Here is a 20189-nt window from a genome sequence, read left to right as displayed (position 1 = left end):
TTTTGTAATTGCACTTACGTGCTGGGGCCAGGGCAAATCTTCTACAATAATAACACCCAGGAATTTAAAGTTGCTCACCCTCTCCAACTCTGTTCCTCCAATGAGGACTGGCTCAGAGCTGGAATGCTTTCCACTTGTCAGAATTAATGCAGCTACAACAACTCTCATGCCTGACTTCATCTAGGACAAAGCACCTTCTTTGTGGGCACCCCGTTTACTCCATTAAGTGGTACAAGCATTGCAGCAGTTAGCACTGGCCTTGCAGCATCAGCGATCGGAGTTTTATAAGGAGATTGTACATTCTTCCTGTGACCGTGTGGATTTCCTCAAAGTGTTCCGGCTTCCTCCCACATTCCAAAGACGTGCAGGTTGGGGCTAGTAAGCAGTGGGCAAGCTGTACTGGCAGTGGAAGCATGGTGACACTAGTGGGCTGCCCCCAGCACATCCTTGGATTGTGTTGGTCATTGACACAAGTGAAGCGTTGTTCTGTATGTTTTGATATACGTGTAACAAATAAAGGTAATCTTTACCATGACAAATGCTCATTCTCTCCACCGCTGGTCTGCATGGCTGCATTGTATGAGTTGCAAAATGTACCACAGCTACTTGTCACACTTACCCCTACAGCATCACCAAAGTCCACAAACTCTTGCCATCAAAGTACAGAAGGGCAATAGATGCAAGGGAACATCCCCTACGAAACTGCGTGTTTCTTGCTGCTCCTTGATTGCCACTGCCTAATCTAGGAGCTCCTCTCATTGCTCCCACCTCCCATTAATAGTCATCAAACTGCAAGGCTGTGGCAGCTTAAGATGGCAGGTCTCTATTACCTTCTCAAGGGTAATTGGAGGTTGACAATAAGTGACACATGTGCCAGTGAAGCCCATATCCTGAAAATTAATATAAGATTAGGTTAGATTATAAGGGTTGCTGACCAACTATTTCATTAGCTGGAGATATAACCTCGGGATAACGGTTGTCATAGGGACTGAGGAGATCTACTCATATGTTGCAGCCTAATAACTGAGCATATTCAAGGCTGAGATCACGAGATGATGGCACTCAAAAGGAAATCAAGACATTGTGTTGTTTGGATGGGGATGGAGGATTGAAGCCCAAGGATGAAATGACAGAGAAGGCTGGAAGGGCCAGAAAAAATGGGCCGTCTCCTAAATCTTGCTTTTAATACTCTTGCAGCGTTTTGCATTGTAAAATAACGTGAACTTTTCACAGACCAGCTTTATACATCATTTACATGATCATATTATTACTGTTCTAGATATTTCTGAACTAAATTGCCGTGACAGTGAAGATATCCTTCTCAATGCTGGAGGTTTGGTGTCTGCTGCTACTTATTGATGCAGGTAAGACCTGCGTTCGAAATTTAAGACCTGAAGCAGAGAGGACTTTGAAATTCTGATGAGTTTGCAAAAATTGCTGTCGATGCATTGACAGCTGATTTTTAGATTTTTAAAAATCTTTTATCCTCAAAAATATCTGAAGTACAGGACAGAAAAATGGATGCTGAGACTAAAGAGTAGTGGGTGGTCAAAGCTCCCTAATCCTGGCAAGTGATGGGTGGATCCAAGTGAGGAAGCTTGATGGGCAAGTGTAGGAGAGGAGCATGGAACTGGTAACACAAGCTGGGAGGTAAGAGGTGAACACTTGCTTGACCCACTGAGTTTCAAATTTACAAACAAGATGCTGGAGAAACCAATTCTTTTTTTCTCTGCAACATACATCAAAGTTGCTGGTGAACGCAGCAGGCCAGGCAGCATCTCCAGGAAGAGGTACAGTCGACGTTTCAGGCCGAGACCCTTTTTTTCTCTGCAAGTTCTCAGTAATTGTGGAAAATAAAAGCTGTTAATATATAATTTTACTTGTAGGTCTGGAGTGCTATACATGTGTAATGGAAATAGCTTTTATAGAGAGGTGAGAGGACTGGAATGTTTCCTTTAGTGGGGGAGTCTAGGACCAGAAGGTGCAACCTCAGAACAGAAGGACGTTCATTTAGTACAGAGATGAGGAGGAATTTCATTAGCCAAAAGTTAGTGAATCTGTGGAGTTCATTGCCAGAGACAACTGTGGAGGCCAAGACATTGGGTATATTTAAAGTGGAAGTTGATAGATTCTTGATTAGTAAGGGCATCAAAGGTTACGAGGAGAAGGCAGGAGAATGGGGTTGAGAGGGATAATAAATCAGCTGTGATGGTGGAGCAGAATTGATTGGCTTAATTCTGCTGCTATGTCTTATAGCCAATCTAGTCCATGCCAAACTATTATTCTGCCTACTTCCATCGTCCTGTTCTTGGAACATAGCCCTATATACCACACCAAACAATGTACCTGTCCAAACTTCTCTTAAATGTCAAAGTCAAACCAACCTTTAACACTACTAAGACCTTCCATCATGTTTGGCACCTCCACATAAAAATTTAAGCAGTTTCTTCATAAAATCCATCCAACTATTTCAAACTGCTTCAGTCTAATCCTTGCCAGTTGATTTAGGGCTGTGCCCTCTGGTCCTAGACTCCCCCATTATAAGAAACATCCTCTCCACATTCACTGTATCTAGGTCTTTCAATATTCAATATTTTTCAATGAAAGTTCTTTTCATTCTGTGCTGTAGTGTTCTATGGCGCTATTCTGATTCTGATGTGACTAATGATTCACCATTGATCAGTACTCTTTTGAAAATGTTATTGAAAGTACATAATTGTAATTCATTTATTCTAGATTTTAATCTTTTATTCTAACACCTACTGCTCCATGCCTAGACTGCATTTTGGGAAATCTGATCACTTGGCTGTCCTTCTAGCTACATACAGTCAGAGGCTAAATAGCAAAGCTTCGAAGATAAGGACAACAAAGGCATGGTTGGCGGATGCAGAGGAGCAGCAACAGAATTGCTTTGAGTCTGTGGACTGGGCCATGTTCAAGCACTTGAAGGTTCTGCATGAATACATCACAGTTGTCACGGACTTTATAAAAACAGTTGTAGATGAGCGTGTCACCACTCATTCAAAATCACTCAGAGTCTTCCTCAGCCGGAAGCCCTGGAAGGATCATGTGATCCACAGTCCGCTGAGGGCCAGATCAGAGGCATTCAGGTCTGGCAACCATTTAAGATGCAAGAGATCCAGGTACAATCTCTGGAAATCCATCTCACACGCAAAATGGCAATTCCAGACCAAACTTGAATCACTGATGGATGCTTATCAACTGTGGCAGAGCTTGAATGCTATTACCTCTTATTAATGACCCTGTGTTTTCAATCTCTGAGGCTGATGTGAAAGTATCCTTTAAGAGGGTGAACCCATGGAAAGCATCCAACCCAGTTGGAGTACCTGGCTGACTACTAAAGACCTGTGCAGATCAACTGCCTGAAGTGTTCACTGATATCAGTAACCTCTTGCTTCAAGAGTCTGATGTATCCACCTGCTTCAGGCAGGCTGCAATTATACCGGTGCCTAAGAATATAGTAACCAGCCTCAATGACTATCATCCACTGCGATGAAAAGTTGGACAGGTTGGTGTTGAAATATATCAATACCTGCCTAAGGTGACTTGGATCACCTCCAATTTTCCTACCATCGCAACAGGTCCATATGAGAAACAAGAAAAAATCTGCAGATGCTGGAAATCCAAGCAACACACACAAAATGCTGGAGGAACTCAGCAGGCCAGGCAGCATCAATGGAAAAGAGTATAGTTGATGTTTCTGGACGAGACCCTTCAGCAGGACTGGAGATTCAGAGAAGAGGAGTAGATTTAAAAGGCTAGGGGAGAGGAGGAAGAAACACAAGGTGATGGGTGAAACCAGGAAGGGGAGGGGTGAAGTAAAGAGCTGGGAAGTTAGTGCAAGAGATACAGGGCTGGAGAAGGGGAAATCTAATGGGAGAGGACAGAAGGTCAGGGAATAAAGAAAGGTACTGGAGGAGGAGCACCAGAGGGAGGTGATGGGCAGGCAAGGAGATAAGGTGAGAGAGGGAAAGGGAATGGAGAATGGTGAGAGAGATGGGAAGTTCGAGAAATTGATGTTCATGCCATCAGGTTGGAGTCTACCCAGATGGAATATACGGTGTTGTTCCTCTAACCTGAGTGTAGCCTCATCGCGACAGGCCATGGATTGACATATCGGAATGGAAAGTGGAATTAAAATGGGTGGCCACTGGGAGATTCCACTTCTTCTGGCGGATGGAGCATAGGTGCTTGACGAAGCAGTCTCCTAATCTATGCCAGGTATCGCTGATGTAAAAAGAGGCCACACCAAGAGCACCGGACACAGCATATGACCCCAACAGACTCAGAGATGAAATGTCGCCTCACCTGGAAGGACTGTTTAAGGCCACATCAGATGCCATTTTAATGGCTTTTCACTCAACTCTGGAACATTTGGACAGCAAAGATGCATACATCATGATGCTCTTTGCCAACTACAGCTTGAGCATCAAATACTGCAATCCCTTCAAATCTAAACAAAAAACTTAAAGACCTTGGCCTCAATCTTCCTTGTGCATTTGGATCCTCGATATCCTCATTTGCAGACCCTAGTCGGTTCAGATTGACAATAGCAACTCCTCCACAATCTCCCATCGGCACAGGTGCACCACAAGGTGCATAGCCCCCACTCTACTTGCGTTACACTTATGTCTTTGAGGCTAAGCACTGCTCCAATACTTTTCCAGCTGCTTCTCCCACCATGTTCAACGTGCCATATTTTCCACCTTTAGGAGGTACCTGGTGTCCCTATTCCAGTTGCTTCCACAGCAATGGGATTCTCTCTCTGCTACATGCAATGTTTATTCTCGTGTTTGTACTCCGATGTCATATTCAGGTTTACTGATGACACCACTGTCATTGCCGAGTCAAAGCTGGTAATTAATCAGCATACGGAAGGAAGATTGAAAATCTGTCTGAGTGATACCACAACACCAACCTCTCATTCAATTTCAGCAAGACTAAGAAGCTGATTATTGACCTCAGGTCCATGAGCCAGTTTTGATCAGTGGATCGGGAGTGGAGAGGGTCAACAACTTTAAATTTCTTGGCATTATCATTTCAGAGTTGTCTGAGGCCCAGCACGCAATTATGAAGAAAACATGGCAGCACCTCTACTTCCTTAGAAGTTTGCGAAAATTCGACATGACATCTAAAACTTTGACAGACTTCTTTAGATGTGTCGTGGAGAGTATATTGACTTGTTGCATCATGGCTTGGTATAGAAACACCAATGCCCTTGAATGGAAAATCCTACAAAAAGTAGTGGATACAGTCTGGTAGATCATGGGTAAAGTCCTCCCCACCATCGAGCACATCCACACAGAGTGCTTTTGCAGGAAAGCAACGTCCATCATCAAGGTCCCCCATCACCATGCTGTCTTCTCTCTGCTGCCATCAGGAACATGAGCCTCAGAGCCACACTACCAGGTTCAGGGACGTTACCTCTCAACCATCAGGCTCTTGAACCAGAGAGGATAACTTCATGCAGCTTCACTCTCCCCATCACTGAACTGTTCCACACCTATGGACTCACTTTCAACTACTCTTCATCTCATGTTCTTGATATTTATTGCTTACTTATTAATTATTACTATTATTTTCTCTTTTGTATTTCCACAACTTGTTGTCTTTTGCACACTGGCTGTTTGCCCATCTCGTTGGGTCTGGTCTTTCACTGATTCCATTGTGATTCTGCTACTTACTGTGTATGCCCGCAAGAAAACAAATCTCAGTGTTGTATATGGTGGCATATATATGCTTTGATAGTGAATGTACTTTGAACTTTGCACTTGAAGCAATGATATACAATGTATCTGGAGCAAGAACACAGCATAAAAAGGAATTGGATGGCTAGGTATGTTTTGAGGTTGTACCTGGAATTGGTTCTGTGTGGTGGGTTGCTGGCAGTTGTCTTGAGGTATTGACTGAGAAAGAGTCTCCTGTATTGAACACTTGTCTAATGTTAACGGGGTAGTTTATAAACCTGTACAGGATTGCCTTTGCCCTTTGTCTGCGATTTTTCTAAAGAATGCAATGTCTCAAGATGTCAGGCATCACCTTAAGCAACACACACAAAATGCTGAAGGAGCTCAGCAGGTCAGCCAGCATCTATGGAAATGAAAAGATAGTTGACGTTTTGGGCCAAGACCCTTTTTCGGGATCAGATGAAATAAGCTTTGTTTTAGGCACTTTAAAGTATTACCTTAAGGTGCCTAAAACAAAAGTTATTTTGACTGATCCCATTGTAGTGACAGAAGGCTGGTAGCTTCTGATACTTGCATGTTATTCTTTTACTCACCTGTTGTTTATCACAGAGTATCTAATATGATAGTGGGGAAGGAGGAGAGTTCTTACTGATTAGTTCCTCGAATTCTTTGTCAATTGCTTACTTGGGCCAATCTGACCTATTCACACCCATCCTTATTGACCTTAAGAGTTCTTGCTGACTGTCCTCTTGAAGATTTAACTCATTACTTCCATTTTCAACTGTAATTTTCTTGGGTGAATATGTTGGCATTCCAGAACAATTTCCATAAGCTCTTTCCAAACTTGTGCCTTCAAGGTTTTAATTTAATGTGATATTCTTACTCAAGCCATTTCCCTCATTGTGTCATGAGGTTGACTCATGGAGTCCATCATGGGACCCAGAAGTTGTATTTGCTCATCAGAGGTGAAAGGCTGTAAAAGAACAATATACAGGTCCACAATCCCTTATCCGAAATGCTTGGGGCCGGTTGCATTTCAGAAATCAGAGATTTTCAGATTTCAGACCCCCCCCCCCGCAACCGATACCAAAAAACACGTATGCTCAAGTCTCTTATTTATCCTGTCTCAGTGCGGTGGACTTTAGGACCCGGCGGTGCACCAAACCATATACTTTAAATCATCTCTAGATTACTTATAGTACCTAATACAATGTAAATGCCATGTAAATAGTTGTTATACTGTATTGTTTAGGGAATAATGATAAGAAAAAATTTTATTTCCAGCAAAAACATTCAATAAAACATAAAAATATACAGCTTCAAACGAACCGAGTCAAACACATGGTAAATGACTTATTGGAATAAACGTAGAACGCCACTGTCACTATAAAACTTCAGTAACTTGTCTTTCTGTTTATTTAAATCATATACAGTGGTAGTTCCGACACTATTTTCTTCAGTAAGATGCCGCACAGACACACCAGGATCAAGCTTCTGCAATAACTCCACTTTCTGCGTTATTGATAATGATAGATGCTTCCTTCTCTTTTTCTCATTGTTACCCATAGGGGTATCTGCAGCTCTTTTTTGACATTTTCACAGTGAAATTAAACACAAAGTCAACAGCGAACACAAAATATCAGCGAACAGCAAATGCACGTGTAACCAGTACGAGCACTGAGCCACAACTGACGTCAGGCGGCCTCTGCTAGTGCTGCCACGTCACACCTGAGTGACGTCAGCTGTTGGCGAAAAAAAACCGGGTTTCAGAGCTTTTTGGATTTCAGAATTTCGGATAAAGGAACGTGCACCTGTACTAAGTTTTTTTAAATTGACCTAATTAAATGTTTTAATTGCTCTTTGATGGGTGTATAGCAAAAATAATTGAGAAAATTTGAATAAATGAAGTAAACAGTACCTCTAAGAGAAATTACAATGTTTTCCATATTAAGTTGGGTATTATTTGCCAGAATTGTCGGGAGTGAAGCCATTCATAGATTCAGAAATATTTATTGGCATACTTAAGTAAAGGAGAACAACATGATTGTTACTCCAAATCCAATGCAGTACAAAAAAGCACATAATAAGCATAAACAAAATTTTAAAAGCACAATACATAAGATTAGCTTATCTACATAGACTGTCCATAGAGTGACACTAGGTACAGCAGTATCTGTATATAAGGTGACTGACAGGAAATGTAAAGTAGTGGTAGTGGGGTAGGTTAATGGCTGAAATTGTTTATCAGCCTGATGGCTTGAATGAAGTAACTGTCTTGGAGTTCGGTGCTCCTGGTGTGGATGCTGCGTAGCACTCTGTGGGAGTGGGACAACAGTTCATCGGCAGGGAGAATGAGATCCTTCATGATTTTGCCGGCCTTTTTCTGGCTCTTCAGTCCATTCAAAACAAGTTTGATTATCGATGGAATTATCCACTCATGTCTGTTATCTTTTGTAACTCCAAAACATAAAAACTAGTTGACAGGAAAACACGGAGAGTCCACAATGCTTGCCTAACTTTGTTTTTACTTTAAATAATACATGCACATATCACAGGGTAGTGTCAGAATGTATCCAATTCACGTATTTTTACATATAACCTCAAACATGTTATTTAAATGAACAAGAATGCTTAATCAGACAATATATTTACAATATTACTCAAATATTACTGAAATATTAAATATGCAACAATGTCCACTTTGATTTGCGATAGAGATATATGGTGACTTCTACAACTTGTATCTGTTAACTCACGATATGAACAGAAGATTCTGCAGATGCTGGAAATCTAGGGCAGAACACACAAAATGCTGGAGGAACTCAGCAAGCCAATATTTCAATTCCCCACTCTGCCTCTCCCCCTTACTACTTCTCCTCATCTATCAGCACATACTGGTTCCTCATCCCTTTCCCTGTCTCCCATGGTCCACACTTCTTTCCTATCTGATTTCTCCTTCTCCAGCCCTTTACCTTTTCCCCTGTCACCTTCCAGCTCCTTACTTCATCCCCCCTCCCCCATCCACCTGGCTTCACCTGTCACCTTCTAGCGTGTACTCCTTCCCCACCCCCACTTCCTTATTCTGGCTTCTCCTGTCTTCCTTTCCAGTTCTAAGATGAAGAATCTTGACCTGAAATATCAACGGTTTACTCATTTCCATAGATGCTGCCCGACCTGCTGATTTCCTTCATCATTTTGTGTGCACTGGCTGAATATAAGTACCTCGGTTTTACTACGGTCTTGATACTTGAGTGTAGTTGTACTGTGTCCTCACCAGAACAGGCTATGTGGAATATATCAGTGATGATCAATGTAATTAACTCACACAGACTAAAATAAACATAGCTGTGAGTCCAAAAGTGTGTGAGTCTAGGACCAGAGGTCACAGCCTCAGAACACAAGGACGTCCCTCTAGAACAGAGATGATGAGGAATTTCTTCAGCCAGAGGGTAGTGAGTTTGTGGAATTCACCACACAGACAGCTGTAGAGGCCAAGTCACTGCGTATATTTAAAGCGGAGGCTGGTGGGTTCTTGATTAGTAAGGGTGTCAAAGGTTATGGGTAGAAGGCCGGAGAATGAGGTTGAGAGGGAAAATAGATCAGCCACGATTGAATGACGAAGCAGACTTGATGAGCTGAATGTCCTTATTCTGCTCCTTATGATCTTGTTTTAGCCAGCTGGTGGCGCTGTGACATCAGCGCCGGACTCCAGTGCAAAGGTTCCCAAGTTTGAATCCAGTCGGGCCGCTCCCAGGCACGCTTTCCATCCGTGCCGGGTTGAGTGTCAAGCTCGCAACTCGACCTCGTAAAAAAAAACTGCACTGTGAGAAGGACGTGGGGGACCACTCACAGAATCTTTCCTCCAAGACAGCTACTTGAAAAGTGGTTGTCGAGGCTCTGGCAGAGTATGGTGCACACACACAAAAAAATGATCTTGTTTATCTTTTTTAATGGGTTATTTTCCATTTCTGAAGCCTTGCTGACATTCTTCAGTCAGCTCACTGGCTGTGAAAGAGATTAAAGAAAAATAACTTTATTTATTTAAAGGTTTGGAAGAATATAATCAAAATAGCACAAATTTGGCAATATCTGACAACTCTGATTAAATGCAACAACGAAAACTAGCATTCTATCCGAGCTGGCATGAGCTCTAATGATAGAGGGTTCCAGCACTTCTCTGGCAAAAATTAGCTACCATATGTCTTAATATTTTTTCAACAGGTTCCCTGCCTGACAACAGGCCAGCTTATAGACACTGGAGACTGACTGTGAGTTAAGTCTCACATGCATAATTAAACTTTGTTGAGACAGAGGTTGGGGGGAGCAGGAGAGATATCAGCTGACCATAAGGCTCCAAATATGTGGGGAAATAGATGCTGCCTGGCCTGCTGATTTCCTCCAGCATTTTGTGTGTGTTGCTGAGTCTTTGATAAATGATTCCATACATTTCACTTCATTGACCTCATGCTGGTGAAGGTGCAAAGTGAGTGCAACTGATGGCCAATACACCACATGTGCATGCATACACACACACACACACACACACACACACACACACACACACACACACACACACACACACACACATCTATGACAATCATATTAAACTGCTCACCCCAAGTTCTCACAAATGCCACTAATTAATCTGCTTAAAGAGCCTTCCTTTAACAAAACGCAACTTCAGTCATTAGCAAGTTTGATAGCATTTTAATTCTGTTCTGGGACTGCGTTGATTGACCTGCGTGGATCTCTGACACTGTTGTCTTAATTTTCAGATACTGTCCACGTCATCTGGAGAAACTGCAGTCATATCGCACTGAATTCCTCAGTCCTTCGTCTCGGTAATCCTTTAACGGCTACTTGCCTGTTGAGAAGTGAAGCGTGTGCTCTTGACTACAAAGTTAGCCTAACTGCTTTGGTCTGGCAAATGAACGGGGAAGAGATTTCAAGAGCCCAGTACAGTGTGTTGAATAACCAAGTGTCTACAGTCACCTTACCTAATTTCAAATCAACTTGAAGGGAACCTGACTTGTTCTGTTTGCAACAACGGATCACTGCAGCTACTTCAGTGGGCCAAAGTCAGAGCTGGATGTAAGTTCACAGCAGGGGTGAATGGGGTTACGGTTAATGAAAATGAAATTAATTACCTAGCAGCATTAGGTGGTGTACTTCTGTCCGCCAATTGGAAACACTACAGAAGCTCTTTCAAACATTTTGCATATTTTTATGAATATCTTTTTCACTTTGCCATAATAGACAAAATTGATTTGTAGAATACTCATTCAATGTGCCTACTGCCTACTCCTCTGAAGTAGGGAGGTGGTAATTTAAAATTGGGGAAGATGTAATGGGAACCTTGGTTTTCTATTGGATGCCCAAGACTGATCTGGTATAAAATTTTCAAGGTATACCTGCAGCTGTATCAGGAACCAGCCATGAACTGTTTAATACTCTGGTGGGAACTACCTTGCTCTTGAATTGGAAGGCTGTAGGTTCAAGTGTCAGTTCAAAGGGCTTGAGCCCCAGATCTGGTCATTGAATTTAGAATTTATTTAAATCTGGAATCCATCCCACAACAGGAGGGAGTAAAAATCTTTGCGTTATGACTCCGTTGCAATGTACAGACATAGAAACATAGGAAATAGGTGCAGGAGTAGGCCATTCAGCCCTTCGAGCCTGCACCGCCATTCAGTATGATCATGGCTGATCATCCAACTCAGAATCCTGTACCAGCCTTCCCTCCATACCCCCTGATCCCTTTAGCCACAAGGGCCATATCTAACTCCCTCTTAAATATAGCCAATGAACTGGCCTCAACTGTTTCCTGTGGCAGAGCATTCCACAGATTCACCACTCTCTGTGTGAAGAAGTTTTTCCTAATCTCGGTCCTAAAAGGCTTCCCCTTTATCCTCAAACTGTGACCCTTCGTTCTGGACTTCCCCAACATCGGGAACAACCTTCCTGCATCTAGCCTGTCCAATCCCTTTAGGATTTTATACGTTTCAATAAGATCCCCCCTCAATCTTCTAAATTCCAAAGAGTATAAGCCTAGTCGATCCAGTGTTTCATCATATGAAGGTCCTGCCATCTCAGGAATCAATCTGGTGAACCTTCTTTGCACTCCCTCTATGGCAAGGATGTCTTTCCTCAGATTTGGGGACCAAAACTGCAAACAATACTCCAGGTGTGGTCTCACCAAGGCCTTGTACAACTGCAGTAGTACCTCCCTGCTCCTGTACTCGAATCCTCTTGCTATGAATGCCAGCATACCATTCGCCTTTTTCACCACCTGCTGAACCTGCATGCCCACTTTCATGTGAATTTAAAAGTCTAATGGCTTGTAGAAAGTAGCCTGTTGCTCCTAGCTTTGTTGCTGTGGAAGCGTCTGCCAGATGGAAGCAGCTGAAACAGTTTATGATTGGGGAGACTCGTGTCCCCGATGATCTTCCAGGCCTTCTTTACGCACCTGCTGCTGTAAATGTCCTCAATAGAGGGAAGTTCACAAATTGTCTCTGCTTTACTGAGGAAGTGTCAATCTGTTTTTGAACTCTATCCTTTAAAGCAGGGGTTCCCAATCTTTTTCATGTCATGGAGCCCTACCATTATCTGTGGACCCCAGCTTGGGAACCCCTGATTTAACATGATATATGTGATTCTCTCGTGATGGTATTCGATCCGCTGCCTGCAAAGTTGTGAATTCAGAAGAAGATCTTATCCAATATATGTAGATAGCTACGGATACCCTCACGAAAGAGAGGCTGTACCTACTGTTACCTACCACACTTCAAAAACTAGATTTCTTCCCTGTTTATCCTCCATGGCAAGTTTAGCTGGCAATACCCACCATTTGAGCAGTGGATCCTCCCTCCCTACCAAGGAGATACTTCCAGCTAACAAAGTAATTTAAAAACAGTTAATTTATTTTTAGTGATGCACATTTAAATTTAGATAAAAGTCTTAAAACACATTTAAAACTCACAAAGGATATCTATCATATAAAAGATTTACAATTTACGAACTATTTCTAAATCATAAAGGTTTATAAAACACAGGTACAATTCCTATAAGCTAAAACGACATACCAATGAGTTGCAGACGAATGAGTCGTCCATTGCAGAAATCAAAAACAGAGGAATGGATCCTCGTCACCCCATTTTTCTGTCATTCTTTGTCCGTTCATAATAAGCCTAAATATATGCAGTTTTTTTTGCTACTTGGCAACTTCACATGCATGAGATATTTTTTCAGATACCTTTGTACTGGGAAAGTCATACTGATATTTTAAGGTCTTCTGGGGACAGAGATTCCAGACAACCCAAATTAATGCTATGGTTGACTTTGAGTGTCCAAGTCTCCAAACTGTTGATAGATCAAACTTAGTTTGATGTGCTAAGTGTTAGTATCAGTCTGGTCTGCAAGCTTCCTTGAAGTAACCTTGGCAAGTATTATCTGATTCGATGCAGGCCCAATTAACACAGCTCCATTGTTTTACACTGCATCTTTTGAGCAGCTGGGCCTGTGCTGTGAGCCGGCAACCTGTGTGCTCTATAGACAGTCCTGTTTGTTTGCAAAGCTGTCTTTTAACTTTTGATTATTGCTTGCAATTTTCATTAAGAACTGAAGATTGGTTCTTGTTTATAACAGGAAGCTGAGCAAGGAATATTGTTTAGGAGTTTAAATTACTGAAAAGCAACTCTTTGACCACTGGAAGAGTCGGGTGCTGTGTTAGAAAGCTGAGCTTGGCAAAAAGGCCCCCAGGCCCTGGGCAGTGTATATCCATCACACTCTGGCAGAATTTTGAAAACAGAATATTTTCTCTCATGAGCACCATTTTATGGAAATGTAGCTTATTAGAAGTAGTCTTATTACAGCGTATCTGTTCCGGCACTTGACCATAGCTGATCCATTTCCCCCTCAACCCCATTTTTCTGCTTTCCCCTCATAACCTTCATGCCCTGGCTTATAAGAATCTGTCAATCTCCATCTTAAGTACATCAAACAACCTGGCCTCCACAGCCACCTGTGGCAATGAATTCCACAGATTCACCACCCTTTGGCTAAAGAAATTCCTCATTTCCATTCTAAATGGATGTCCCTCTATGTGGATGCTGTGCATTCTGGTCCTGCTCACCCACTACAGAAAACATCTTCTCCACATCAATGAGATACCCCCTCATTCTTCTAAATTCCAGTGAGTACTGGCCCAGACCCATTAAACGCTCTTCATATAATAAGCTTTTCATTTACGGAACTATTTTGTGAACCTCCTTTGAACCCTCTCTAGTGGTAGCACATCCTTTCTCAGAGAAGGTGCCCAAAACTGCTCATAATACTTCAAGTGAGGCCTCACCAGTGCTTTCTGAAGCCTCAGCATTATGTCCTTGTTTTTCTATTCTAGACTACTCAAAATGAATGCTAATATTGCATTTGCCTTTCTCACCACTGACTCAACATGCAAATTAATCTTTAGGGAATCTTGCATGAGGACTCCCAAGTCCCTTTGCACCTTGGACTTCTGAATTTTCTCCCTGTTTAGAAAATAGTCTATGCTCTTATTTCTTTTACCAAAGTGCATGACCATACACTTCCCTACTCTTTACCCATTCTCTTGATCTGTCTAAGTCCTTCTGTAGCCTTCCTGCATCCTGAACACTACCTGCCCATCCACCTATCTTTGTATTGCCTGCAAACTTGGCCAGAAAACCAGCAATTCCATCATCTAAATCACTGACATACAACGTAAAGAGAAGCGGTCCCAACACAAAGAGAAGTGGTCCCAACACCGACCTCTGCAAAATACCACTAGTCACCAGCAGCCAATCACAAAAGGCTCGCTACATTCCCACTCTTTGCCTCCTGCCAATCAGCCAATGCTCTATCTTTCCTATAATACCATGGGCTTTTATCTTGCTAAGCAGCCTTATGCGTGACACGTTGTCAAAGGCTTTCTGAAAATCCATGTGCAACACATTCACTGATTCTCCTTTGCCTGTCCTGCTTGTTATTTCCTCAAAGAATTCCACAGATCTGTCAGGCAAGATTTTCCCTTAAGGAAACCATGCTGACTTTGGCATATTTTACCATGTGTTTCAAAGTACCCCAAAACCTCATCCTTAACAATTGACTCCAACCTTTTTCCAGCCACTGAGGTCTGGCTATCTGTCTATAATTTCTTTTCTTCTGCCTCCCTCCCTTCTTGAAGAGTGCAGTGACATTTCCAAATTTCCAGTCTTTCGGAACCATGCCAAAATCTAGTGATTCTTGAAAGGTCATCACTAATGCCTCCACATTCTCTTCAGCTACTTGTTTCAGAACCCTGGGGTGTAGTCCATCTGGTCCAGGTGACTTATCTAACTTCAGATCTTTCAGCTTCCCAAGCACCTTCTCCCTAGTAATAGCAATAATACTCAATTCTGCCCATGAGCATCTTGAAAATCTCACATAGAACTAGTATCTTCATAGTGAAGCCTGATGCAATATACTTATTCAGTTCACCCACCATTTTCCTTTCCCCCATTGCTACCTCTCCAGTGTCATTTCCCAGTGGTCTGATATCTCTCTCACCTCTCTTTTACTCTTTATACATCTGAAAAATCTTTTGATTTCTCTTTGAGTTTATTGTCTAACTTACTTTCATATTTCATTGATTCCCCCCTTATGGCTTTTTATTTGCCTTCTGTTGGTTTTTAAAAGCTTCCCAATCCCTAATTTCCCACTAATTTTTGCTCCATTATATGCCCTCTCTTTGGCTTTTATGTTGGCTTTGACTTCCTTTGTCAGCCATCGTTGTGTCATCCTGTCTTTAGAATGCTTCTTCACCTTTGGGATGCATCTATCTTTTCCCTTCCGAATTGCTCCCAGAAACTCCAGCCGTTGCTGCTTTGCCATCATCTCTGCTAGAGTCTCATTATAAGCAACTTTGGCCAGCTCCTCTTTCGTACCTCTGTAATTCCCTTTGCTCTTATGTGATACTGATATATTTGACTTTAGCTTGTCCATCTCAAATTGCAAGGTGAATTCTCTTGTATTATGATCACTTCCTCCTAAGGGTTCCTTTACCTTAAGCTCCCTAATCAAATCCGGTTCATTACACAACACCCAGTCCAGAATAACTGATCCCTTAGTGGGCTCAGCAACGAGCTGCTCTAAAAAGCCATCTCATAGGTATTCTACAAATTCTCTCTCTTGGGATCCAAAATCAGCACCAATCTGATTTTCCCAATTTACCTCGATATTGAAATACCCCATGCGTATTGTAACATTGCCCTTTTGACGTGCATTTTCTATCTTCCATTGTAATTTGTAGCCCACATCCAGGCTACTGTTCAGAGGCCTGTATATAACTCCCTTCTGGATTTTATTACCCTTGCAGTTTCTTAACTCTAAGATTTGATTTCATATTTTACCAACAGAGCCACCCAATCCCCTCTGCCTACCCGCTTGTCCTGCTGATACAATATGTATCCTTGGATGTTAAGCTCCCAACTGTAATATTCTTTCAGTTTTGACTCAGTGGTGCCCACAATGTCACACCTGCCAATCTGTCACTATGCTACAAGTTCACCTACCTTATTCTGTATACTGTGTGCATTCAAATACAACACCTTCCGTCCTGTATTTGTCACCCTTTTTGATTTTTGTCCCTCTGCTAAACTGCAACTCATCCCACTGACTGCAAATTTTCCCTATCCATTCATTTTATAGTGCTATTTTATTGCCTCTCATGCACGTCAGCTTCCATCTGCCCCACACGCTCTCAACTAATTGTTCAGAGCCAAATTCTATAATTATGCCTCTCCTTTAAAACTTACCTGAAAGCATGTTTCCCAAAGTTCAGGGTTCAAAATAAATTTATTATCAAAGTACTATTACTCCACCATGTACAACCCTGAGATTTATTTTCCTGCAGGCATTCACAGTAAGTACAATAGAATCAATGAAAGACCCTTCCTAGTAATTTCTTCTTCAGATAATGATTCCATGCCTGTGAAGCATTTCATTCATTTTTCTCTATTTAAGATGCATCATTAGATGTTATGTGTGGCGTGTGGCCAAGTGGTTAGGGCGTTGGACTAGCGATCTGAAGGTCGTGAGTTCAAGTCCCAGCCAAGGCAGCGTGTGTGTGTCCTCGAGCAAGACATTTAACCACACAATGCTCCAGTCTACCCAGCTGAGGATGGGTATCGGCAAAAAAATGCTGGGGGTTAACCTCGCGATAGACTGGCGTCCTATCTGGGGGGGGGGTCTCGTACTCTCAGTCGCTTCACGTCACAGAAACCGGCATAAGCATCGGCCTGATGGGCCACAAGGCTTGTGACAGACTTGAATTAGATGTTGTAAAATATGACCAGTATCTCACTATTTCCTGTTGTGTATGATGTTCTTACCCCAAACAGACACAATTATTGTGTTATAAGGTTAAACGGATTCTCAAATCACACTTAACATTAGTCTTGATGGAACTTATTACAACTTAGAGAACGGTTTAATATCTCTTGTCTTGTAATGTGAACTGCTTCTTCCATGCCACCCATATCATATTTGCTAATGCCCTGTAGAGTCATCCCAACATAACCACAATGATGCTTTTGGGTTTTGTTTATTTCACTCTAAATCTTGTGAAGGAGCAGGTGAAGTGGAATTGATTTAAAGTAAGTGTATGTATATTTACACTGAGTGGCCATTTTATCCGGTACCTCCTGTACCTAATAAATTAGCCATTGAATTATGATTGTGGTCTTTTGTTGCTGTAGCCCATCTGCTTCAAGGTTCAATATGTTATCCCTTCAGAGATGCTCCACAGTTGTAAGATGTGGTTTGTTGAGTTATTATCACCTTCCTGTCATTCTCCTCTGACCACTCTCATTAACAAGTGGTTTTCGCCCACAGAACTGCCGCTCACTGGATTTTTTTGTTTTGCTTTTTGCACCATTCTCTGTAAACTCCAGAGGCTGTTGTGCATGAAAATCCCAAAGGATCAGCAGTTTCTGAGATACTCATACCACCCCATCTGGCACCAACAATAATCCTATGGACAAAGTCACATTTCTTCCCCATTCGGAAATTTGGTCTGAACAACAACTGAACCTCTTGACCATGTCTACATGTTTTTATGCATTGAGTTGCTGCCATATTAGATATTTGCACTAACACACATATGTATGTAATAATGAGGCCACTGGGTGTATGAAACCAATGCAACACTCACAAAATGCTGGAGGAACTCAGCAGGCCAGGCAGCATCTATGGAAAAAAGTACAGTCGACATCTTGGGCCGAAATCCTTCAGCAGGACTATAGAAAAAAAGATGAGGAGTAGATTTAAAAGGTGGAGGAGGGGAGAGTGAAACACAAGGTGTTAGGTGAAACGGTGCGGGGGGAGGGATGAAGTAAATAGCTGGGAAGTTAATTGGAGAAAGAAATACAGGGCTGGAGAAGGGGGAGTATAATAGGTGAGGATAGAAGGCCATGGAAGAAAGAAAAAGGGGGGAGGAGCACCAGAGGGAGGTGTTGGAAGGCCCATCTTCAATGCTTCAGCACAATGGCATAGCAGTTCACGCTATTACAACTCGGGACAGAGTTTGGAGTTCAATGCCAGTGCTGTCTTTAAGAAGTTTGTACATTCTCCTCATGACTTCTTGACTATGCCTGCATGCTCTAATGCATGGGTTGATGCCACATGATTGGCTGATTAGATATTTGCATTAACAAGGAGGTACACAGGTGTACCTAATAAAGTGGCCACTGGGTAGTTCTTTTCATTGGCCCCGAAACATTTCACGTAAAGTACTTCTACGGATTCTGAAGTAATACTAGGAAACCAGAAGCCAATTCCTAATTAATTGAATGTGTTTGTTATTGTCCCAGGTGCCAAGTTACAATGGAGAAAATTCTCTTTGCTTGTTGATCATGCCACAGATAAGTCCACTGAAGTAGTAAAAGAAAACAATACAGTATATAGTTTAGCAGCTACAGAGAGTGCAGTACAAGTAGGTGCAAGGACCACAAAGAAATAAATTGGGAGATACAGAAATTATTACCATCAAGAAATCATCTTTACCATATGAGCAGACCATTTGAGAATCTGATAACAGCAGGGGTAGAAACTGTACTTGATTCAGGTGGTACGCACTTTAAAATTATTGTGCTTTCTGTCCTGCTGGAGAGGAGAGGAGAGAGAATAGGAAGAGGGTAGGAAGGGCTCATGGTTTGGTGGCCGCTTTCCCAAGGCAGAGGAAACTGCAGATGGAGGCAGCTCCCCGAATGAAGAATGTGATTCAGGGTCAGACATGATCTTTTCCTTTCCAAATTGATCAAAGAGTAAATATTGGCTGGAAAACTTTCTGGCTTTTATTCCAAATAATACCCTGGAATCTTGTATCCTCATGAGGGAGCCCAAGAGCATCTGATTTAACATCATGTCCATAAGACAAGTAAATATCTCTACTCAGCTGCAAGTGCTGCCAGTTGATTAAAACCAGCAAACAGCAAATAGGACAACAGGCTTCTTTTTGTATTAACTATTAGTTTCTCTGAGCAGCTTGAGGTATTGGATTCACATTTCCATAGGTCAACTTTTAGGGATGAAGCCAACAGGAAGGAAGCATAAAAAAAATGTTTCTCAAAATACCTTAAAAGCACAAAAATGAGTTCTATTATGACTCAATGTTGCCATGTATATGGAATGGTGCAATTGTGTTGTCCTCTAGCTGTTTGTTTGCGTGTAAAATAATGGTCGGCACGGTGGTATGGCGATCAGCGTAACGCAACTAAGTGCCAGTGACCTGGGTTCAATTCTGCCACTGTCTGCAAAGAGTTTGTATGTTATCCCCATGACCGTGTGGGGTCCCTCTGGCTGCTCTGGTTCCCACAGCCTCCCCCCATTTCAAAAACATACTGGTTAGAAGGAAATTGGTCACATGGTTGTAATTGTGCGCCGCAGGCTTTTTGGACTGGAAGAGCCTTTTAACATACTGTGTCTCTAAATAAAATAATAATTATAGGTCACTGCAATGTGACATGTTTAAACCAAGAAATTAAAGGACATTTGCTTCCAAGTGAGAAAATTCATCTTATGATGGTATAATTACATCCACTTGTCTTGTCAGTGTTGAAACAAATAATTTTCGGAGACCATACAGCTTCACCAGACAAAAGCATTTTAATTTGCCTCATAGAGAAGTATAATGAAAACTAAGTGATTATAGGAAGCAAATTATTAGAAAGAATAGCCATAAAAGTTGAAAAAATAATGGGTTTCTCAGTGATTAGAATATAAGGACTCCCTAATCCCTCTAATCACCAACAACTTGTACTTTCTCTATTCAAGAATATTTCACCTTTCTACCAAAGTGAGTGACCTCACACTTTTTCACACTCTTATCTCTCCATCTGCCATCTGCTCAGTCACTCTAAGTTCCCTTGAAGCCTCTATGCATGTTCATAGCCAACTCTGTCATCTAGCTTGGTCTAAAATTAGAGA

The 20189-nt window shown here is 41.9% G+C and overlaps 1 protein-coding gene across 1 annotated transcript in view; it reads left to right on the top strand.

The window, feature by feature from the left end:
* Positions 1-20189, top strand: part of LOC134337395 (granulocyte colony-stimulating factor receptor-like) — an 85610-nt gene that overhangs the window by 8182 nt on the left and 57239 nt on the right. Inside the window, 3 exon segments of the mRNA XM_063032362.1 lie at positions 1295-1364; positions 10484-10713; positions 10715-10799. Coding sequence (XP_062888432.1) covers positions 1295-1364; positions 10484-10713; positions 10715-10799 — 385 coding nt within the window.

Source organism: Mobula hypostoma, chromosome 24 (assembly GCF_963921235.1).
Source record: "Mobula hypostoma chromosome 24, sMobHyp1.1, whole genome shotgun sequence".
Lineage (NCBI taxonomy): Eukaryota > Metazoa > Chordata > Chondrichthyes > Myliobatiformes > Myliobatidae > Mobula > Mobula hypostoma.
The sequence above is the reverse complement of the archived record's forward strand: the minus strand, read 5'-3'. Positions and strand labels throughout refer to the sequence as shown.